Genomic DNA, 24429 nt, shown 5'->3' with positions numbered 1-24429 from the left:
TATCAAGGCCAGGTGTCGGCAACCTTTTCTTCCCGTGGGCCGGACATGGGCCACACAGGCGCAGAAGCCATTTCCAGTGGCGCTGCAGACATTTTGGAAATGAGCAGCCAGCACTGGAAATCGCTTCTGCGCAGCCGCGGACATGCACAGAAGCAATTTCTGGCGCTGCAGACATTTTGGAAATGGGCAGTGCAGCACCAGAAATCACTTCTGCGCATGTCCGCAGCTGCACAGAAGCGATTTCCAGCGCTGCTCGGTGAGTCCCGGTAAGTGCATGTAGAAAACGAGGGATGCGGGTGGCACTGTGGGATAAACCACAGAGCCTAGGGCTTGCCAATCAGAAGGTCGGCGGTTCAAATCCCCGTGACGGGGTGAGCTCCCATTGCTCAATCCCTGCTCCTGCCAACCTAGCAGTTCGAAAGCATGTCAAAGTGCAAGTAGATAAATAGGTACCGCTACAGTGGGAAGGTAAATGGTGTTTCCGTGCGCTGCTCTGGTTCGCCAGAAGTGGCTTAGTCATGCTTGCCACATGACCCAGAATCTGTACACCGGCTCCCTCGGCCAATAAAGCGAGATGAGCGCCGCAACCCCAGTCATCCGCGACTGGACCTAATGGTCAGGGGTCCCTTTACTTTTACCAGTCAAACAGACATCTGTTAATGACTGGACTACTAGCTGGGCCTTTCCAAGAGATCTCAATACGTGGACTGGATGGTACTGGGAGAGGCACCTTTCATATATTATATTAGAAGAGATCTCATCTGTTTCTTAATGCCATCATAGACTAATCTTAGAGAAATGAGGCTTTGGCTTCTGTCCCAGTTACCCTTGCCCCACTTATCCAAGATGTGAAAAGTTCCAGGCCACAGCACTTACCTGGAATTAGCTTTCTTTGGAGACTCAGACTAAACATCAGGAAGGACTTTCTGACAGTAAGAGCTTTTCTGACAGTAGAACTGATTCCTGTGACTCTCCTTCCTTGGAGGTTTTTAGACAGAGGTTGGATGGCCACCTGCCACGTATGATCTAGTTGAGATGGCTGCATTGCAGGGGATTAGATTAGATGAACCTCAGGACCCCTTCCTACAGTTCTATGATTCTAAGTCACACACAGCAAACCTGATGTTTGCTAAGAATGGACAGCCCCCTGCCCCCCATACACATACACACCAAACAGACAAGTCAAGCCCTTTGGGAATAGAGCATGCTCACTGGACACAGAATGCTGATAGACTGTTGAGAGGGAGATGCAGAAAAGTGGGTGAGAAAATGAAATTGAGCAACTGGGAAATGATCATCGGGAAAGTGAGGCAAGTAGAGAGATGAAAACTTTTTCACTGTCTGGATAGGTCACTGCCTGCTCCACAAGAGAAAAAGCCATTTTTAGATGCTCCCTGAGATGCCTAGAAAAATGAGAGGAGAAATTCAGGGTTTTCATTCAGCTGCTATTGCCCATTCTCACACTCAAAATGGAGGGGAAGGGAAACCTCACCAGCACCCAAATATGCTCAGTGAGCAAGAAATACTGAGGGTTGGAGATGACAGGAAGGGTAACAGAATGAGGTAACTAGCATTCTGAACTGAAGCTGCATGCAGCACTTTCCCCTTCCAATAGCAATGTGGCTCATTGGCTGGCTCAAATGGGTTGGAAACAAAATGGGGCTACCCATAATACAGGTTTCTGCCTAACTGGGGGACCCTGAGCCACGCAGTTGTATATGGCTTCTAAAAGAAATCTACTCTGTTAGGACTATGTGCATAGTGGCTGGGCAGATAGCTCACTCAGGCAGGTGCTAGCTCAGGTCCTGGTGCTGGGGAGAATACTGGCTGCTCTGAAAGAAACAGGAGATGCTGCTTTTTTGGAAGACAGAGTAGGAGCATGGATTGATAACAACCATGTGTCTGGTGGAATGCATGAAAGTGGTACATAGAGCTTGCAAGAAGGTCCTTGTGGGATAACTTAATGTTTGACAGCCGAAGGAGGGGGGGAAGGATGGCAGGTGGTGAGCGGATGCAAGAGATCCCAATGGACACAGAGAGTGGGGATGGGGGGCAGTCTGAGTTGGTGGGCAGAAAGAAATGGAAGAGGGAAAGTCCTAAGGCTATGTCTGTGTACACACAAAGAGCAGGGGTGTAGTTTGGAGAGCTTCCTGCAGAAGAGCAGTGAGCAAGCGTATCTGAAGGTGTTGGCTGTGGCTTTTATAAGTCTACTATTAAGCTAGAGAAGTAGCCCTCAAGCAGATTCATTTCTCTCCTTGCCAATTGAGGATTTTCAGTTTATCATTTGCTGGGTTGGAAGCAACAGTGATTGACAGTATCAGGCAATTGTTTCTGACCTTTGTGTCCCTCGTGCCTACAAGGGAAGCCTGGCATATATAATGAAGCTTTAAAGTTGGGTTCAGAGTCTGAAAACATTTACTAATAACCACGATCCCGTGGCTTATCTACTAGGAAACAAGTCCCACCTACTCAGGAACAAGGCACATTATGATGATTTGTACTAAGAATTTTACCTCCGCTGACACCCCACCCCACCCCCCACCCCTGCTTTCTCTTCAGCAGCAATTGCACCAATGCCAGTCAACCTGGCAATGAAGATAAACTTTGTGGCTCCCACCAAAAGCCACAGGTAACTCAAGAGGTATCCAAGCCACAGGTATCCAAGAGCTAAGGTAAATCAATATGCATGAGACCCCGCTGCCACACTTTGCCACTTTGTCTGCACCTAATCACATCCTATGTCTGAACACTCCCCTCCATCTCACTCACATGTGTGGATAGGGCCTAATGGAGCCACTGATTTGGTAAAGAAAGGAGTAAAGAAAACTTGGTAGGAATAGTCATCCTCACCCTCCAACCCAGGATATAAAGAAGTGTAAGCAAGCATGCCTGTTTACGAGGAGTGGGAATTGGGATTGTTGTTAGATGTGAAAGTCGTGTATGTACCATGCAAACTCTCCCTGCTCTTTAAGTTTTAAGGGTAAGCAGGAGGTGCAATCACATAATTTACATCACTTGAGCAAATTAGTACGGTAGGTTCCCTTCTTCTTACAATAGTGGTTGTCCAAGGGAACCCACCATGTCCACAATTAATAAGTCCTGGTAAAATGCCACAACTATAGAAATCACTGCAGGCTGGTACCTCTAGGCTAGGGAACTTCATACATGGGACTAATCCCAAAGGGACCCATTATATTTTTTGCTGCTTGCTGATAAGAAATCTCCCAGCACTATGACGGATCCCTCAAGAGCATTGGCCTTCAGCTCTTATGGGTCTGGACTCACTACTGGGTCACAGCATGATCCAAGGTGGTTCACAACAGCACCACTACCACAAAACAATTATTATTATTATTATTATTATTATTATTATTATTATTATTATTATTCTCTGGGCAGCTTCCAACAGAAATATTAAAATACAATAATTTATTAAACATTAAAAGCTTCCCTAAATACCTATGATAAACGATTAAGAAATGGGCCCCCAAAATCTATCTTTGAGTTAAAGGTGGGTCTCAGATTCGGAAATAGGCGGCTACTAATCTAGAGAATACAGTTCCAAGGTTATCTCATTCCATCAGCAAAAGAGCAATCACTAACATTATATGGAGGATAGCCATCCTAATTGGCCTAGATGAATTTTTTTTAATAAAAAAAAAAGAGTTTCAGAACGAGGGGTTTCTAGCCACACAATCACCCTACTCTAGCAACAAAAATCCGGCTGGCAGCTTTAAAAATTAGAAAGGTTCATCCAGAGTGTGGAAATACAAGCAAACAAGCCACTGAGCAGTGAAGTGGCTAAATCACAACACTTTTTGTGATGTCTTAAATATGAACTGCTGTTCCATTACCAGCAAATGTAAACTGGCATAATTATGTCTGGCAGAGAAAATAGGGATTCGGGAAATGAAGATCAAAAGATCACTATATATGCAAAGCACTTTTCATAGCTCTCCTGCAGCCTTAAAAAAAAAAGAAAAAGCAGTGAGGTACAAGACTGATGCTGAAAATTTGTTCATGTCATTGAATGGGGTGTGAAGAGTTTGAGCAACCTATAACTCCTATGTGTACTCTGCACAGTAATATATTCAACAGCATAATATTGGGAACCTTTGCACAATAGATCCGAGATAGAATTCACAGAGAAAATAATGTCATTACTTCTCTGGCTGATTATTGCAGGAGCACCCTTCAAAAGGCAGACAGAGTTTTCCTTGGGACACGTCTGCACTCATTGTGTAATGCCAGCACTGTTGTTGTTGTTGTTGTTGTTCAGTCGTTTAGTCATGTCCGACTCTTTGTGGACACTCCATGGACAAATACAACAGCCAGCACTGTTACTGGCCATCAAAGTCTCTCTCAGCCAGGCAAACCAATATGGATAAGTGGATGCAAGTTAAAAATGGAAACTTCAGAACCAAAATGTTTGTCTAAAAATATTTTAATAGAGCAACTTTCCCAAGAAACAAATCTGATATATGACACCCGATGCATAAAATTTTGCTATTTAGGTCTCATTTGAGGGGGAGGAAACACACACACACACAAACGTGGCAAGTTGTCTGATTCACAGAAGCACCATAGCTAAGACCATGCTGCTTTGGTTAAGTCATGGCTTTAGAGACCTGACACACTGATTGACCAAGAAAAATGTCTACAGAGTAACCATTGTTTCATATGTTTTGTTGTGTTCTTTCATGCTCAGCTCACAAAGATAAAACCCTTTGAAGATAAGGAAACAAATGATTTCAGCATTAGATGCCAAAACATACAGAAATCTTAATACTAATTTACAACAGAACACAACTTTTTTTTTTTACAAAAAGTTTTCAGTATCCTAGTCAGGCAAGATGCTACATAGGGCTAAAACATTTCCCCCCCAAAGAATGTGTAGAATATTGACATTAGAGGAAGGCTTTGTCCTAATTTTTAGAGAAGGACTGGTTTCAAAAAGGTAATGTCCTAAGACTCAACATTCAATGACACACACAAAAATTATATAACCTGAAACAAAAGTTGCATTCTACATGTTATTTACAAATCACAAATTAGTTACAAGAAAGAAAAAAGAAAAAAAGCAGCCCAACATACATAAACCTGCACACTCTTAGAAATCAAAAAGGTGTTTTATGTTAACATTCTCATCCACTTGATTCTGGTAGCTCTAGTTCTGCCAACAACAAAATATCAAATGAGAATCCCATTCTAATCCATAGCAACATAGACAGAAGCCTATGTGGAATATATTCAGGCTCAAACAGTACCAACACTCCAAATGAAGGGAATTCCATGGCAACAGTATAAGTCACCATGAATACTTTCTGCTTATGTTTCCTTGGTATATCTCATTGGTCAAAGCAAAATGGCAGAAAGGTGGAAGATTAAATTACATGGCCTTTCTGGTTAGACAAGAACCTCAAATCCCAGGCATGATCGCCAACCTCCCACCCTTTTCAGTGGTACCAAATATTTCACTTGTGCTTCAGATGGCTATCCTTCAGATTACTTTACCTCTGGCCACTCTAAACGAAGATAAAGTGGACCAAATGGCAGAGGACCATTGATAGGAAGTATATGGCAGGTTATATTAAGTAATGTGGTGCTTTACCACTCAAAAGGGTGATCTGTAGGGCAGTGGTGACATTAAATGGAGAGGGCAGAATATGGGTTGCACCCAACTAAGTTGCCCCATGAGCACAAGGACTTCCACCTGTGCAATGGAACTTCCCGTCTCTCTCCTCGGTGCCTCTCAAATCTCTTCTGGAGGGTTGGAGGGGAAAGCCAGAACAGATTTGGAGGGGAGAAGGGAAGGGAAGGAAGTCCCACTGTGGAAAACCTTGCATTAATGAGATGACTTCAATGGATAAAACTCTTAGGTTTCCATCTTTTAGAGAAGACCCAGTGCCATGGAATGACTGTAGGCATGGTGTCCCATATGCTTGGCTCCAGTCCTCATTCACTAACCAGAGCAGAGATGAGGAACCTATAGCCTATATGTCAACTGGTGTGAGTGGCATTTGTACAGATACATTCTGCATTAAATCCAGTATTGGATTTACCAGATGATACCCCCCAGATCTTTTCAACATCAGAAGGCCTTATGTGAATTCTGTCCTTGAGGGCAACTGAGGTCTGGTGGGTAGGGTGCCAACCTTGAGCAGACGCCAACTGAGCTAATGTAATTCTAGTGACATGACTATGTACTTGCTGATCACATTCAATGACTGGGAGCTCAGAGTGCAAACTTATGGACACTGAGTGGGATGTCACAATATACTGCTCATGGTATCAATTTGCTGGGGATGAAACCACAAAAAATGTTACACTGGTAAAGGTTCTAGGTAGTCCATTGTTTCTAATGGAAAACAGAGTCTTCCACAGCAGAATCCGCTCTAACAAAATTATACCTTCCTCTCACTTAGTACTTTCCATCCAATTAGTTCTTTTGAAGAAAAATACTGAACAAACCAAGAACATGCAAGGGATTAATTTTTAAAACATTTCAAAAATTAACAATCTGTAATTTCCTAGTGTCCTTCATTTGAATATCAAAAGAAAGGAGGACAGCCTATGTAAAAGTAGAAAGGAATTTTCTTGCCATATCCACTGGCATGGTTTCTTTGAAGTGATGCATAATTTTTGACCATTAACTAAGAGCCCAGTTTTCCCATCAGGTCTAAAAGATTTTTTGATATTGCAAGGGTTTTGTTGTTCTTGTTAAAACAAACCAACACTTTTTCCAAGTACCATTTTGCTATTTAAGATAATGCTCTCACACCATAATGGACAAACATATCTCTCAAGAGTCCTACCCAATGAGATTTCAAAAATGTGCAGGGCACTCTGTGCACCAGGTAAGCCCAGTGACCAGTGCACAAAAGTGGGGAAGGCATGTAATAAGATTATTTTTTTACTAATAAAGAGAGCTGCCATTTATTACTTCTGGAAATGCAAAATGCTTCCTCTCTCCATGGCCTTCCACGGGTACAACACTTATATTAAAGGTTAATTCACAATGAACTTCCCCTGAGCACTAACTTCTCAGCACAACTGCATCCAGTTTGGCGTTGCTGTCTCAGTGGCAATCAATATCTGCACTTACCTTTTATTGCAGGGAACGACCTACTCTTTCTATTAAAAAAACCCTCTTCATTGTGTGATATCCAACTAAATCCTACCCATGACTAACAAGTCTACTCTATGGATCTACTCTGAGTATGACCTAGTTGGTTACCACACATAAGACACAGGGGATCCCTTAGTTCTCTATGCATGCATGGTGCTTCTTCATAGAGAACACGGGGTGGGCAGGACAGCACCTTGTGACTTGCCTCTGATCTGGGACCAGAAGTAGAATACAGGGATCCAGATTCATCCCACATGAGGTACAGATTGCTGCATATATATTCATACCCACAATGCAGTGCAATCTATTGCAGGACGTTCAAGCTTTAACAAAGAGGAAAAAAATCCCTTACGTGCAAATCAAGTACACAATTCACTTACCTTCTGAAAAGGGTACAAAGCTTTTCATGGGGGTGTAAAATTGACCTAGAGTACCTTGCTACCCAGAGGTAAGCTACAAGCAAAGTTTCAGCTATGTTGTTTAAATCTATTACAGCAGTCCAATAACAATGTAATCAAACAAACAGATTACTTAAAACCATAAATAAAAATCTATCTGTACTGCCACAGCACAACACGGTAGATGTGAGCCAATAACCTGACCCACAATGTCTTGTCAAATCCTTCTATCTGTATGTACCAGGGTTTCAACTCTGAATTGAGATCACATGTGGGAACCGCATTCTATCCGGGGTTTAAGCTTTTGCAATCATTACCAAAGCCAACAACAAAATACAATAAATGTTGAGACTTGCATTAATACTTCTCATATGGAAGGAGACAGGGAACATAATTACAATTTTCGTTCACTCTTGTTTTCCTAAGTGATAGGTTGCAAGAAAACCTTGCAAAATTGCAGCATGTTTAATCAAATCACAGCTTAAGAGAGACAAAGCTGCAAAGCACACAAGCTGAAAGCAAGGAGATTGAGGGCACAGAAGGACCTATTAATGGATATCTGAATAAAGGGGGGGCGATAGGGGGCTAAAAAGGTGAACTATATAAATCTGGAATGTCAAGAGCCAGTAACATAAGTCTGACTCTAGGAGGCAAACTTTTTGTGGAACAAAAGAAATACTGCCAAGTGATCAATTTTTATTCTTTCTAAGCAAAACATTTCAGACAAAACCTAATGAGCAGAAGCTCAGCAATGTCCACACATTTTTTTTTAGAAAGTGCAAAGTTTCTTTCAGAGGAAGCTGTTCTCCCCCCCCCTTTTTTTTTTTGGCTACCATGTTTTAGTATGCACTGGTCTTTTTAAAACAAAAACAGGAAGGTATGCTCCTCACAGGATTGCCCAAGACTGGTCACATTGTTCCAAGTTAGGCCCCCAATAGCAGCAAACAGATATTTTATTACATGGCAAGAAACATGTCCAAACTCCTCTTGTAGGTATAGTTTGCATCAAAGAACCTGAGTATCAGTAGAGCCTAACTGGGCCTCTGGATACCCTCCCTTCCTATGTCACTGCAGTGTCCGCTCCTATTGAGAATAAAATACTTGTCGCACAGTCACTATCTGCATCCTCTTGAGCTTGCACACGAAGCGGAACCATCTAAAAGAGTAAAAATAAAAAAAAGTTTAAGGAGAAAAATGATTCAAGGTAGCATCTTTGCTGGTGCCCTCCCACCTGATCCATTATCTCAAAAGACAAGCATGCCACCTATTCTTCTATGTGTACAAATACCCTAAGAAACTTAAAGGACATCTTTCCATATGCCAGAAAAGTACATAGATGGCTGTTAAGCCATAAAGCCCTAAACACCACCATATTATACAACATGCTACAGTAGTTACATCAGTTTGGAACACCAAGGACTGCCGAACAACACTGATAAGGCCTGAGTATTTCTGATCCTGCCAATTCAAGTAGTATCCATTCACTGATATCATGCTGAAGGTAAAGTTAACCTACACATTCACACACACTTCAGCCATCCAATACTAAATTTACAACTTCTTGGATCTTTTTTTGCTCATCTCTACAAACTTTATGAAGAGGGAGTGTATCTGATGCCCAAGAGTGAACTTTATTGTATTATGGGCTCAGGCTACCAATATTTTAGAGATGTAGAGGGAAGTGGAACTAGAGTGAGCCAGTTTTTCCTTACTCCTCAAGGTTACATTCTGAACCTTCTGCACCCTGGCACCTTCTCTTTGACCTGTGCTGCAAGTTGGCCACACCCAGGAACTTAACTTTGCAAATGTTGGTGAGAAGGAGTTGTTTGCTTCACTGTTTCAAACGAAGCTTCTGTTGTTAATCAATTTATAATGGTAATTTAAATTACTTACTGTAGGTTAATTCCTCTCCAGCTCTTTTACGTGACTGGTCACCTCTAAAAAAAAATGGAAGGAATTATAGAAAGTTAGCATGAAGCCTGACGTCAACATAGAGTTCAAAAACAATACAAATAAAATATAATATTTATGTATGCCAGAAGAGCAACAATAACAGAAGGAACAGAAGGAACCAGAATCAATTTATTCTGCATGACAAGTATTATCCCTAATATTTAGGACCAAGTTTTAAATTACCTGTGTGTCAGGGTCTTATTTCTGTATGATCTTGTTCTACACTAGCAGTTATTTGAAATGAGGAGCTGAAAAGGATAAGCAAATGATGTGCTTACTTCCCATGCTGGCAGCATAACACTCTGTGGCTAGTAACGCTGGCATGTGAAGCAGGCACATAATCTACCTATCCAACACAATGGCCACCTTTCTAAATGTTACAGGGACGGATCCAACCATGCAGAAGTAGCAATCCTACCCAAAAGCATAACATGAGATTGACACCTATGTCAACTTTCTTTTGGAGGTGAGCAGCACCTTCAATGAGGGGCTGTTTTCATTAGGATGCCATAACCTTTTCCCATCCATGCTGCTAACAGCCCAGAATGGACTACCTAAAAATAATAATTATAATAGCCAAGCATGTTAGTAAACATACATATATTTAATGAGCCAACTAATTTTGCCTAAAAGATTTGAGGCACAAGGAGCAACCCTGCCATTAGTCACAAGAAAGCAGCTTTATTTAGGAAGCTTATTTAGAAACTGGGAAAGGGCAACAATTACTAACATGGGGAGTTTCATTTTGCATTTGTGCCTCAGCCATCAGACTAGTTAGTGTATTGATGAGATTTCTCAAATTTACTATTTCTCCAAAGATTCAGGTAGGTAGCCGTGTTGGTCTGACGCAGTTGATGTAGCACCTTAGAGACCAACTAAGTTTGTTCCTGGTATAAGCTTTTGTGTGCATGCACACTTCTTCAGATATACTTTTCTCAGGAGGGTTGTAGGAGATGGGTGATTGACACAATGGGTATGGTAAACCTGTTGATGACAGTCATCAACAGGTTTACCATACCCATTGCGTCAATCACCCGTCTCCTACTACCCTCCTGAGAAAAACCCCACCCCACTCTCCCACTATATATAAGGATCTGGTGACTTCTGTTTCAGTGTATCTGAAGAAGTGTGCATGCACACAAAAGCTTATACCAAGAACTTAGTTGGTCTCTAAGGTGCTACTGGATATATATATATATATATATATATATATATATATATATATATATATCCAAAGATTTGAACTGAGCAGCTTGGAAACCACACTGATAAGCTACTGAAAGAAATGCTACCAAGCCAACTTTGTTCCATTTAGTGAACAAAAGGGAAGAGTTAACATTCCTCCAACATATGTATGACTCATAGCTAAAACTATTTTGTATTGTAAGTGACCTCTAGCACCACAGCTAACTTATCCTCCTGGAACATTGCTAGTGCTAAATCTCAGCCCCAAGGCTAAATATACCCAGTCACTGGGGAACAGCAGTTTAAAATTCAAAATTAAAATGAAACAGAGCACTTAATCATATTTTGGCGGGAAGGTAAACAGCGTTTCCATGCACTGCTCTGGTTTCGCCAGAAGCGGCTTAGTCATGCTGGCCACATGACCCGGAGGTTGTACGCCAGCTCCCTCGGCCAGTAAAGCGAGATGAGCGCCGCAACCCCAGAGTCGTTCACGACTGGACCTAACGGTCAGGGGTCCCTTTACCTAACTGCGCAAGAAATCTATAGCCATTCTGCAAGGGTTCAAGAACCACTTTTTAAGGAGGGTGTTGAGAGAACTCCAGCTTTTCCTGGTAAAAGCTGAAAGTGTGCATACACATACATAACAAGGACATAACAACAAACAAAGTAGAACAGTAATAATTCCCATCCACTCAGCCATTACAACATTCAAAACTCTGGTAGCTGGTTTATCAAGGCTATCATATGGCTTTAAGCAGACAGCTTTAGGTGCTTTTGTAGCAGTTGTTCAAGAGGCAATGTCTTTCTTTAGTCCTGTTTGCAGTCCTTGAAAACTGTAGGACATAATGCTTTTCCCCCATCCCTGATAGCTCCTCAGTGGACAAGCATCCACATTCTCCACGGTCAATGGAAACACCAAGGAAGAGAATAGAGAAACACGTGCTCCTTCCCAAAAACATTTACAACAAACAGACAAGTACAGGGGATCAGTTGTTATTACGTATTGCACTTTAAACTCTACTCTCTGGCCAGTTCATAAAATGTTTGCTTTACACACAAGGTGTTCTGACTTTTCTGGGCAGGTACAAGGACTGCTGGCAGCAATTATTCTGACTGTGCCTGCACTTTATTTCAGCTCAAAAATAATCATAGCCATGACTGACCCCACCCCCAAACCCCAACAACTTCAATTCGAGACACACGCTTAAAAAACTGGGTACTAATTTTTAAATGCCAGTGTTATTACCTGGAAAATCCTTCCTGAATAAGTTCTTGTTGGAGTTTCTGGTCTTGAGCAGCATATTCCTCAAGCTCAGATTCTACAGCAGGAGGGAGGATGTTTGGAATAAATTTAGAAAATAAAGCTGGTGCCATCTGAACCCATTCTGTGTAGAGATGGAAAGTAATAGTGAATGAAACAAAATCACTCACTCTCTCACACACACACATTAATTCATATGGCAGGCCTGTAACATCCTAACACTGAGCTTTCATGCTCAGTTAGTTAGAGCATGGTGCTGTTAATGGTAAGATTGCAGGTTCGATCCCCATATGAGACAGCTGCATATTCTTGGATTGCAGTGGGCTGGACAAGATGATCCTCAGGGTCCCTTCCAACTCTACAACTCTATGATTCTATGAAAGGATTAAATATTATCTTGCTGCATGCTAAATGCATGTACAAGGCACCAGATTGCTTAGCTATACAAGAAAAAGATGTCTGTTAGGGAGCAGCCTGGTGGAGTAGGTGCCCAGTGTTTTGACAGCAATCATAATGACAAACGTACCACAAATGCATCCAATTTCCAATGTGCCAAGCAGTTTAACTGCACACCTTGGCATTAATGGCTCTGATCTAGGACTTCATCTGCAAGACCACAATCTGGCCAAAAAAGATTATAAGAAAGGACTGTAACACACACACACACACACACACACACACACAGTGTGTGTGTGCTATACGTCTTCTTCTTGTTGATCGGGTTATTGAGACTTGTCTAAAAGATACCGCTTTTGAAGGCTTCAAAGCCAAGCCCTTTCATTTTTTGCCATGCATACATAACCCAGGCCATGATGTCACGGAATCATGGAATTGTAGAGTTGGAAAGGACCTTGAGGACCATCTAGCCCAACTCCTTGCTGTGCAGAAAAATGCAGCTATCCCATACAGGGACCAAACCTTCAACAATGGCATTATCAGCACCATGGAGACAAAGAACTTGCTGCTTGATTTTCCAGGGACATCAGCCCTGTAAATTTTAGACTATTCAAAAGAAAAATGATTTAGCTCATTTCCTATGTTTGTATTCCTTCTGTGAAGCGTAAGATACACTACTTATCAATATTCTGTATATCTACTATCCATCAAAATGTGATCACCACTGTTTTATTGCTTTCTAAACATTGTGCAAAATTAATAAAGATTATTTAAAATAAGAATAAAAATAAGAATAATTTACCTGGCCTAAGCATATACAATCCTTTGACAATGTTTGCCATAGTGGAAGGGTCTATCCAAAAAGGCGTGGTTTGAGCTTCTAGGAGTAAAGCTGAAATGATAAAACATTAATTGTATCCCAATTAAGCAGGTAATGGTGGCATCCGAGTAACCTTTTCAGAAGACAAAACTGAATGAACCCTATTATCAATTGTTACTAGTTCAGTATTGAAGAATATTCTATTTTCCAACAACCTTTTCCAAATATAGTGACAACTGCCTTTACCATCTTTATTAACAACAGTATGAAAATACTGGATGCTTCCTATATCTATTGATACCCCCACATGACACAGTAGGAACTTTAAGGCCTGTTAAAACTTCCCAAGATGAGAAAACATTTTAAGCCTCTTAAAAATAAAATCAAGTAAGATAACATACCTAGTTTGTATTAAAAGAGAAAAAACTCTGTATGCAATGATAAGAGTTTGAAGGTAACCCTGGGTGGGTTACGGGGACCCCCTGGTGTCCATGGACCACCAATTGGGAACCACTGCTGTAACTTAACAATGAACTGCATGGAAAATGTTGTTGTTGTTTAGTCGTTTAGTCGTGTCCGACTCTTCGTGACCCCATGGACCATAGCACGTACTCACCCATTAATATAACTGGGTGGCCAAGAGTTCTTTTGTTATGAGAAAATGGGTGAGGAGTTGGTCCATGCACTTTCTCCACACCAGACAATACATTTATAGACCGCTATCATGTTTTGGTTGTCTTTTCTCCATACTAGAAAACCTAGCACTTCAACCTTTTGACTGTTCAAAAAAATCCCCTATAGTTACTGAGGTGACTCAGCCTTTTAATGTCTATTGATTACACCCAATAGCAGCGCAGGAAATTACTTCTTGAATTTTAACAATGCCTTTACATCTAAATGCCTTGACCTTTACACCTAAATAAAAAAACTGCTGCCAATTCTTTCATATGTCAGATGCATGAGTCAGTCTCACTAAAATTATAACGTTAATGATTTAGAAAAAGTATCAGTTGCAAGTAAATGGAACTGGCGCTGAAGCACTAGACAGTAAAAATGTAGAATACGACAAAATGGCATTGGTGATAGAGTTCATTAGCTGCAGACTGGGATGTAGGAAGTGAATAACAGACATTTCCTTTTATTGACTATGATCAGTTGTTTACCTTGATATAAAGGTAAAGGGACCCCTGACAATTAGGTCCAGTCGTGACCGACTCTGGGGTTGCACGCTCATCTCGCATTATTGGCCGAGGGAGCCGGCATATAGCTTCCAGGTCATGTGGCCAGCATGACAAAGCCGCTTCTGGCAAACCAGAGCAGCACATGGAAACGCCGTTTACCTTCCCGCTGTAGCGGTTCCTATTTATCTACTTGCATTTTGATGTGCTTTCGAACTGCTAGGTTGGCAGGATTACCTTGATATAAGGGAATTTTAAATAAGTGCTATTAAACTACTAGCAGAAAGCATTTACCGTAGATGCGATATTTATGGGACATTAGCGCATATCCCATAATTCTAACCTATACCTCGGTTGGGCTGATACAATGACAGTAACAAATTTACCTTAACGGAAGCCGAGACAGTCAAACCTTGGTTGTCGAACGTAATCTGTTCTGGAAGCCCATTCAGCTTCCGAAACGTTCAACAACAATGGCACAGATTCCAACTGGTTGCAAGAGCTTCCTGCACTTAAGCGGAAGCCATATCAGACCTTCGGCGACCAAGAAACGTTCAAAAACCAGGACATTTACTTCTGGGTTTTTAGTGTTCGGGAGCCGAAACATTTCGAAACGGAGCCATTCGGCAAGCAAGGTTTGACTGTATACAGGTTCACAAAAAACAAGTTGTACAGTTCTCCTAAAGACAGGCATGGAAAAGTGCATGTTTCATGCTTCCACACATACAAAAAATGAAATATGTAACTCATTATATGCAGAAAACTGGTGACAGTATATGAAAATGTCTGAAGAACAGAATTTCCATGAACGATTTCAATGGAGGACAAAGTAATCACTGAAGTGTTCTTATTTTCTTACTGGGTTGGTTCGAATCCAGAGATAGTTGCTGTTTTGCCAAAGTCAACATTGACATCTCAAGAGGACTGTTTCCATTCATAGCAAAAGATTTGTAAAAAAGTAACAAAAACCTGGATGTTGTAGTAAGAACAAATCAACAGTGAACTCTGGCTACAGACTTCCTGGCTTACAATGGTCTTTTGTGAATGACCAACATGCTACTGTATGCTTCCCAAATGTTCCGACTGAACTCCTTTCCAGGCATGAGTAGGACAAACAAACTCAGGAGCCCAGATCTAAACTGTGGATCATGGCTTGTTTCTCCTTAACTACCCCGATGAATGACCTTCACCTCCCATGGTTTAAGGTTAGCTAGAGATCAAGGCTTGCTAGGGAGAAACAAATCACAACCCCCTGTTTCAAGTGGAACAGGAAGTCTAGGCTTTCTGGTTAGTATATCATGCTCATATCAGGGATAGAGTGCAGTGGAAGTGACTTGGCATGCTGCTTGTTCACAAAAAAAACACAAGAAGCCTGAAAATCTGTGCATAGAGCCAGTTTTTCCCAGTGACTGTACAACTTAAAACTGTCAAAGACATCTGCTTCAAACCTCTTCAGCAGATAGCTGTATTTATTGAAATAATCAATCATACTGCATTTTCTAATATAGGCCAGGAATCAATGACATCCATCACCTGGTCTTCAAAGCCTATTTTGAAATAAGCTCTTAAAGGTTCCTTGATATAATATTTGGTCTTAGACTTTTTACCTGTTCAATTTCCCCATTACTACTGACACTTCAGCATTTTGTAACTCCACAATACGAAAGAAGCCAATTAACTTAATATTTTAGAAAACGTAAGCCCAAGAACTTTACTTACGCATTAGGCTGTAAATGTGCTTTTCTGCGACGTGTTCCGTAAACAGTTTTATAAGGTCATTTTTTAAGTCTCGATTAAGCTTGGTTTCTATGTAAAACTTATTCTGAAAAACAAAACAGAAGAAACCAGGTTAACTGTTTTGGATTTACAGCAACACAAAGAAAGGCCTGTGAAAATCTTCAGAAAAGCATCATTCATCATCACTCCTTAGAACCTTTGTTGTTGTTGTTATTGAGCACTGCATTTCTTCAGGGATAAATTGTCAGGGACCACATGGTGGTGGTAGACATGGGCTGTACTAGAGACACAAGTGGCCCAACTTCTATTATCATCCATTGTTATTACAAGGTACCAGTATTTATAGGCAGCTTTCCTGCATGATACCCATTTCAAAGGGAGAGATGAAATCAACAAGACAGAAGTTAAAAAACACTAGATCACCCCAAGATTTAGGAATTCTTTTCTCATTCTCTCTCTGCCACTCCCCTTTCCCTTGTTTGCCACATGCATGAAATTAGGCCAAGGGGTGCTTGAAATGAAAATGAGGGCTGCATGTTGCTCATTCTGATATAAAGTAAATACAGCTTTCTTTGAAAGTGATTCTAACAACTTTTGCTATCCCATTACATAGAAAGCGTTCACAGAGTGATAAAACAGTTCAATGTAAAACCACAGTAGTGCTATCTTGCTTATCAGTACTGCAGGTATCACATATTTCTACAGGAGCCGTTTCCTGCTTGTATCGCTGCTATTCTTCAGCATCACACATCAGTAGCCATTATGGTCCTCCAGATAGCAAGCATATAAAATGAATGTAACAATACCTGTCAAACACCAGCTCTGCCCAGCTGTCCCCACTATTACTTATTTATTTAATTGCATTTATATACCACCTTCTCCCCCAATGAGCTCAAGGTGGTGCACATAGCTCTCCTCTTCATTTGATCCTCACAACAACCCTGTTAAGTAGGCAAGACTGAGAGACAGTGACTGGTCTAAGGTCACCCAGTGTGCTTCATGGCTGAGTGGGAATTCAAAACCTGGTCTCCCAGGCCATAGCCCAACATTAACCATTATGCCACACTATATTCTACCACTTTCAAATGCAACCTAGCAAATGTCAGGAGACAAAATGTGCTGGGGCTTCTAAGGTGATGGTGATTTTTTAACATAGAGCAAAGAGAAAAACCCCTCATATTTTGAATCATCCATCGAAATGGCTCCTTAAGCCAAGGTTACATTTACCAAAACGGAATGTCTACTTGTCATTTTGGGGCAAGTCAGCTCGAAAGTCTTATTTTTCAAATGGTGGACTGCCTGTGATTGATTATCTGTTAAACATCTGGCTAGTTCAGATGACAACTTTGAGCTGGATTAAGGAAGAAACATCACTTGATCAGGGACAGTCCACATATATATTTAGCCTATTCCGACGTCTTTTTCTTAATGGTGACAGCTCTTGCTCAGGCTGCACAGAAAAAGCATTTCAGTTCTTGAAATTCATTCCAAGTGGACAGATGAAATATATCTGATAGAATTCTACAGGATGTGGTATTAGGGTGTGAAAACAGTCCAAATCCAATGATCCTCAGGCTTGAGTGCCATTGGGAGATGAGAATACAGAAATTATTACAGTGGTACCTCATGTTGTGAACGGGATCCGTTCCGGCAGCCTGTTCGCAACATGAAAAGGCTGCAACATGAAGTGCTGCATCTGCGCAAAGCGTGCTTTAGCGCTTCTGCGCATGCACACAGGTCACGGACGCACTGAACCCGGAAGTAACCCGTTCCAGGACTTCCAGGTTTGGCGTGTCCGTAACCTGAAAAGACACAACATGAAGCGGACGTATCCTGAGGTATGACTGTATATGAATCTAAGCGAGTGAAGTTTATTGGATTCAGCAGAAGCACATGGTTGATTTAGAGACAGAGCAGAATGAGAACCAAGACATTAAATCTGACTAAAGCAACAGTTAACACACTGCCCACCTCATACTCCATTTAGAATCACTACAGATCTGAACATACCACCCAGAGATTTTAGCCAAATACTGTACAGGACACCTCAAAGCACTTCATTTTCTCTTGAGAAAGACACATGCTTCAAAACAACTTCAAAACGTTCCTCACAAAAGGTCAATTGTGAACTACTAGCACATATTCTGATAACACTAAAACCCTTCACTACCGTTCAGAATTTTTACCATTTAGTCAAAAGTCACTTTAAAAAATCAAATCAAGAAAAATTACAACACAAAAGAAAGGCTACATACTGACCAGCTCAGATAGTTTTAAAGGACAACACAATAATCTTTACAACATTCGTTTTAGTTGTTGCCATGGCAAATAATATAACCCTCCTGTATGTGTGTATCATTATTCAATACTATGAAGGATAGCTAATGGAATCCTCTCTAAAAGCAATGCTACCAAGGATACCAGCTAATCAGTTTTCTGGTGACAGTTTGGAGATGCGCCTAGATCCAGCCATGGGAGTTACAAATGGCCTCCATGGAACAAGAGTTTTCTAACAGCTTAGCTTGGTTTGTCAGCTAAGATTAATGGAGATTTAAAGGCTCTTAATGAAACACAAGTTTGCATTGTTCCAGTGTTCTTTTAGGACTACAGTGGTACCTCTGGTTAAGAAGAGGTCCGTTCTTAACCTGAAACTGTTCTTAACCTGAAGCACCACTTTAGCTAATGGGGGCCTCCTGCTGCCGCCGCGCCGCCACAGCACAATTTCTGTTCTTATCCTGAAGCAAAGTTCTTAACCTGAGGTACTATTTCTGGGTTAGCGGAGTTTGTAACCTGAAGCGTTTGTAACCTGAAGCATTTGTAACCCGAGGTACCACTGTACAGATAACATGATCTGAAGTCAAAGGGTTATAAATAGTATCTGTGGTAAAGGTAAAGGTAAAGGGACCCCTGACCATTAGGTCCAGTCGTGACCGACTCTGGGGTTGCGCGCTCATCTTGCATTATTGGCCGAGGGAGCCGGCGTATAGCTTCCAGGTCATGTGGCCAGCATGACAAAGCCGCTTCTGGCAAACCAGAGCAGCACATGGAAACGCTGTTTACCTTCCCGCTATAGCGGTTCCTATTTATCTACTTGCATTTTTGATGTGCTTTCGAACTGCACATCATTTAAATCAAACAAATACTAAAGCAATAAAAATTATGGCACATATTTGTAAATCTTATCTGTGACTTGCCAATACACTTCTTTTTAAAATCTGAGATCTAGTAACAGTTGGTTCTAGGTGGGTAAAAGAGTTTTGACAAAACTCAAATCATAACTGTGCATAAACAAATCCTATTTTTGAGATGGTGTATTGACAGAGGGTTGTTTTTAAGCTTATTTTGGTACATTAAAAACACAGCTAGAGCCAAAATTCCATAAATGCTCTTTCAATAATAAGCATTACCACAACTTCTGCTTCATGGCATGGGACGAGCAAAGTAGATCAGAACTCTCTTGATGTGCATAGTTATCAAATTTCTCAATCGGTTTGCAATGTTTTAGCTGCAAAACATTTTAGAGCAGAACCCATCTAATACCCCTCCCCATGTAAATGACATTAACATATGCAATGTAAGTGCATGTTTTGAATTAAATAGTCTGAATACAGTATGTAAAAAAACAAACAAGCAAACCGTACTGATCCAGGGAAGATTATGCAAGATACAAAATGTCTATAAATATGAAAGCCTGGTAACCCATCTGCAAGAAAATAAATGTACATCTACTCTTAAGCTTAGCACACCAAGCTAATGGCCAAACTGATTCTTCCAAATGAGTGCTTATATCAATTTTAGAACACTCATGAGCAATGCTTGATGCAGTACAACCATACTCAACCCAAATGGTTGCCATGCAACTCCAGACACTCTTAGATGAGATTAATCTAACTGTAACCTGAGTTATGCAAGCATACCCTCTTTTCTGCACCTTTCTGCAGTCCCTTATAAAGCCTCCCAAGCAGCCCAAGGGGAAAACAGGCAAAAAACAGGTACAGACAGCTTGTACAAGCCAAACCTCATGGTTGCATTGACAGACCGACCAATGCTGCTGGGTTTCAATACCACCAGCCATGGCATGCTTCTGAACAGGCTGTTGGGGTTGAGAACAAAATGCACCGTGTTATGATAGTTCTGTTCCTAACTGGGTGGTTAATTTCAGAAGGTGCTGCTGGGGGATAAAGAGTGCAGCACAGAAGTACCTCGGCACACTAGGCAAGGTTCTCTTATGGCCTGGGCTTTAATTAAACTAGTGAAATAAGTCCAAGTGAGCCCATGAGGGATAGCTCAGTTGGTAGAGCATGAGACTCTGAATCTCAGGTTTGTGGGTTTGAGCCCCACTTTTGAGTGAAAGATTCCTGCATTGCAGAGGGTTGAACTAGATGATCCTCATGGTCCCTTCCAACTCTACAATTCTATGATTCTATTCTATGAGCAGAGAAAGGAAATTTGTGGCTCTAGCAGGTGATCATCGCACTTAACTCCCAACGTAAGTCTTCAGGAGAATCTAGTTGCTGACCACTGCTATACCTCATACCTAATCAGTTCCTTCCTTCCAGACTATGCACAATTTGGAAAAAATATTCTAAAAACTTACCATATATATGAAAAGAGGCACAATGCTCTGTAATGCTCCCATATACTGTCCAAGTGCTATGTTAAACCTTTCAATGTAGATGTCTGGAGGGCTGGCCTGCAAGAAAGAAAACATAGCTGTCTTACTAGAATGAAGTAACCAGGCTGGACTTGCAGGTAAAAAACAAGACTAAATAAGGTGAAATAATACAATATCTCGGATCACGATGGTTAAATGCACTACTAATTTGTCCTAAAGTGGGGGGAAGAGCTTGTTCAAAAAGAGAAAATGTGCAGGGAGAACAAAAAAGAGCACCATTGTATCTGCTGATATAATATCATATTAACCAGTAATGGGTAGCCTGCGGCTTGCAGGCTTCATTAGGCCAGCCAGGGTGTTTTGAGTGACCCAAGGACACTTTTCCACGCTTCATGTCCTATGACGTCAAGTGTGGGAAAGTTCAAGAAAGAATTCAAGTCATGGCAGGAAAGAAAGAAAGAAAAAATCTTCCTTTACTGCTATGAGTTGAAGTTTCAATTACCTGGTGCCAGGTGATTAGCAGGTGTGATTACGCCCACTTTTCCAAGTGGTCTGTAGTGTGCCACTTTTAGAAACCTGCTGTATGCCAACAGTGAATTCACTCCATGAGCGCGGAACCTTATGTAACCAACATGGGAAGTTATCAGCAGGCTTGGGCAAATCCCCAATGTTTGCAGGTAAACAATGTGGTGGGCAGGGAATACTAAGCAAGGGAGAGGACCTGAAACCAAGCCAATGAGGACTGGGCATGCTCAGTAGCCACAGAATGCCAAATGTCTGCTGCAGGGGACAGGGGGATGGTATGGAATAGCCCAGAAAGGGGCATGGTTGGCTGGAACCTGGAACTGAGGCACTGAACCATCGTGGTCCAGGTTCTACTTGCTCCAGGTTCTATAAAGCATGAAGACCATCAGTACACACACATTCTATTAGACTTTTCAGGGAGGAGGGGAAATCCGGTTAAATTTTTATTTGTATCCAAGCAAAAGAATGTGTGTTTGTATCCTAATTTTCCTAAAGAACAACTAAGAATTGTTGAAGGAATCATTTTATCTGTACTCTATTCAGCACTAACATTACAATTACTGCAACACTTACTGACCAAAAAATGCTTTTAGCAATTATAATTGGGTCTTGATGACGTCAAGTGTGGTAAAGTTTAAGAACAAATTCAAGTGACGGCAGGAAAGAAGGGAAGAAAAATTTCCGTTGTTGCTATGGGTTGAAGGATCTCTTCTCGAAAGGGACACTTCAGAATATTCCAGGAAGTCGGCATCAATTTAATGTAATTATTTATATTCTGAGAAGGAGCATTTGCTCTTCCACTTGTAACTGAATATGCTGAATACACATCAAAATTCAACAGTAATTCTCTTAAAAAGGTAAAGCCTAAAACGCAGGCCAAACAAATCCCAAGCTGCATATGCAATTCAGGGAGGGAAGCTTGTCTAGCACAAACTGATTTCCACTTGCGCAACAGGACTTCCATCCCTCCAGTCCTGCCCCTGTGTGCACTCTCCTCAAATCTGTTCCAGAGGGTTGGGAGAACCCTTAAATAATGCTTGGAGTGTATAGGGGAAAAAGAGGGGGGGAGTCCCACTTTGCAAGCGGAAATTCTTGCACAGACGGAACCCTGACACTATCTGAAGAACTCCCTAATCAGTTAATGCTGACACGAAAGTTTTTTAAACAAGCTCACAGTGAATTGCTGGGAAATGTTGCAACAGGCTAACCCAGCTATGTTACCCCTCTGAAAATAGGACTGTGAGTTAGTCTAATTTCTTTCAATTTAGTTTTATTTAGAACCCCATCTGCAAAAACCAGAACCCTTTGCTTCACACACACCCTCTGCCCACAAAAATGTTTATCCCATGCCATGTTGTAGAAAAGATTTCCAAAACCTAATATATAGAAGATACAATCTTTCGGCGTAACAGAAAAAATGTGATTCTCACAGTATTTCTGTCAGTCTTCCTTAGTATAGAATGAAAAATGATTTTCCGAGACTGCTAAATTAAAAATTCATATAAACTGTTAAGAAGTTCATAAGATACCTAGGGAGTTCTCGTATGCATAATTAAATTCATTATTAGATCAAGTGCATACTGTAACAACTTTCAAACAGACTTGCAGGGGAACAGGTCTTCCGGCATTATACTTATTTTAAAGCACAAACTTTTTCAGCTGATACTTTCTTATTGAAGCATGTTCCTTTTTCTCCATTATATTCCTTTTCTTTTCCAGCAACAGTATTTAAGAAATGCAAATCTGTTTGCTTGAAATTTCTCTGTATGAATTATCATTGTTCTTTTTAAAAAGTTATGCTTCACTTCTACAAGCTACTACACAGCAGGATTATATCCAGCACTATGATTAGGGTACAAGGGATGGTTTTGCATTGATGCTGGAAGCCAAATCTAAGTCCTACCTTTCAGTTTCAAGTCTTAACAAGTTAAAATTACCCCTTCAGGTTGAAATTGCTCAATTCTAAACTCAAAATGAAATCCTGAAATGCATTCAACCATTTGAATGGTTGGAAATGGAGAAAAACACCACAACATGAGGTTATCCAGAAGAAGTGATGATTAGCTAACATTTCATTTATATAAAGAAAAGATTAGTATCACCCAGAAAAGAAGGAAACTGAGAAGGGGCGAGGCACAATTTTTACATATGAAGGACTACAGAAACATCTAAAAACCTACAAACCTCTACTAACACTGCTGCTAAGAACATCTTGCTCCAAAAGGCATTTTTGCTTAAGATTTTGCTAAAGCGAGATTCAATTCAGCAGGTAACCAACATTGTTTGGTTGGAAAACCGCATCACAAAATTAGGAAAAGTGTAAATATTGAAGGATGGCTGTGTTTTGGTTCTCGTCCTGGATGCTTTAGCTGGGATTCCTGCATTCCTGGGGGTTGGACTAGATGACCCTTTGGATCCCTTCAACTCAACAATTCTATGATTACTTTCATATTTTCAGGGGAGAATGAAGGTTTGCCTTATGCTGCTTCTTACCATGAAATAATTTAAGAGGTGGCTGATGGTGGGTATTTTTGCTTGTACATTATTTAACACGCTAGAAGCTTCATAAGAGATGCCTTGACTTTCAAGGGCCTGCTTGTGCTTGGAGGGAAGGGACTGCCTTCCAGCAAGCCTTATGAGGTGATGATGGCTGGGTGCAAGGCTGTCTGCAGAGTGCTGGAGAGGTTTTGGACAAATTATTTTCAAGCAGAGCATTTTTGAAGAAGTTAAAGGAAGTTTCCAACCCACCCTTCCACTGTTCTGCTTTAACAAAAACAAGAATAACCATCCATTGATTTCCAATGTTCCACAGGCAGCGTTTCGAAGTCCATGAACCTAAAGAAACATTAACAAACCAGAGATACAGTGTGCGCAAAAGTACAGACACAGAGTATCGTTTGGCCAACTTGGGGCACTTGATTGACATTTCATTTCACCATAGTGAGGGGTAAAGACATCCCAAATCACTTGCTATTCAACCCTAGCTAGGGTGCTGCACACCTCTAGTAAAAGGATGTGCTCCTCTTCCTTCCACTGCGTGCAGAGCTGGTGTGGGGATAGAGAGGGGCTTGCCAGGGACCCCCACCCCTGGAAAGCAGAAAGACAAAGACAACCTATCTCCATCTTCCCCTCCACAATTTAGGGTTGGGCAGGACTGGCAGAGGTTGTGCCTTATTTTGATCCACCACTTACATCCAGCAAGCAAATCTGCTCATCTTTGGGGCTGGTAAAA

At 41.1% G+C, this 24429-nt stretch overlaps 1 protein-coding gene and 1 non-coding gene across 7 annotated transcripts in view; one reads left to right on the top strand and one right to left on the bottom strand.

Moving 5' to 3' along the window:
• Positions 1–4428: 4428 nt before the first annotated feature.
• The window catches only part of CACUL1 (CDK2 associated cullin domain 1), a 37879-nt gene continuing 17878 nt past the window's right edge, over positions 4429–24429 (bottom strand). The window contains exons 4-10 of one of the 6 annotated variants that reach the window (XM_088670520.1): positions 23946–24032; positions 20655–20750; positions 16040–16142; positions 13125–13214; positions 11912–12050; positions 9421–9464; positions 4429–8683 (exon numbers count right to left, since the gene is read on the bottom strand). In XM_088670520.1, the coding sequence (XP_088526646.1) occupies positions 8643–8683; positions 9421–9464; positions 11912–12050; positions 13125–13214; positions 16040–16142; positions 20655–20750; positions 23946–24032 (600 nt within the window). In that variant the 3' untranslated portion in view covers positions 4429–8642. The remainder of the gene's footprint in view (positions 8684–9420; positions 9465–11911; positions 12051–13124; positions 13215–16039; positions 16143–20654; positions 20751–23945; positions 24033–24429) is intronic. The other 5 variants (XM_088670521.1, XM_088670522.1, XM_035137871.3 and 2 more) reach the window with 5 other exon arrangements.
• TRNAQ-CUG (transfer RNA glutamine (anticodon CUG)) lies at positions 20330–20406 on the top strand. The gene has a single exon. It is a non-coding gene; the product is annotated as a tRNA-Gln (tRNA).

The sequence above is a fragment of the Zootoca vivipara genome, chromosome 5 (assembly GCF_965207765.1).
Source record: "Zootoca vivipara chromosome 5, rZooViv2.hap1.1, whole genome shotgun sequence".
Classification (NCBI taxonomy): domain Eukaryota; kingdom Metazoa; phylum Chordata; class Lepidosauria; order Squamata; family Lacertidae; genus Zootoca; species Zootoca vivipara.
Note: the sequence above shows the minus strand (reverse complement) of the source record. Positions and strands in the feature narration are given on the sequence as shown.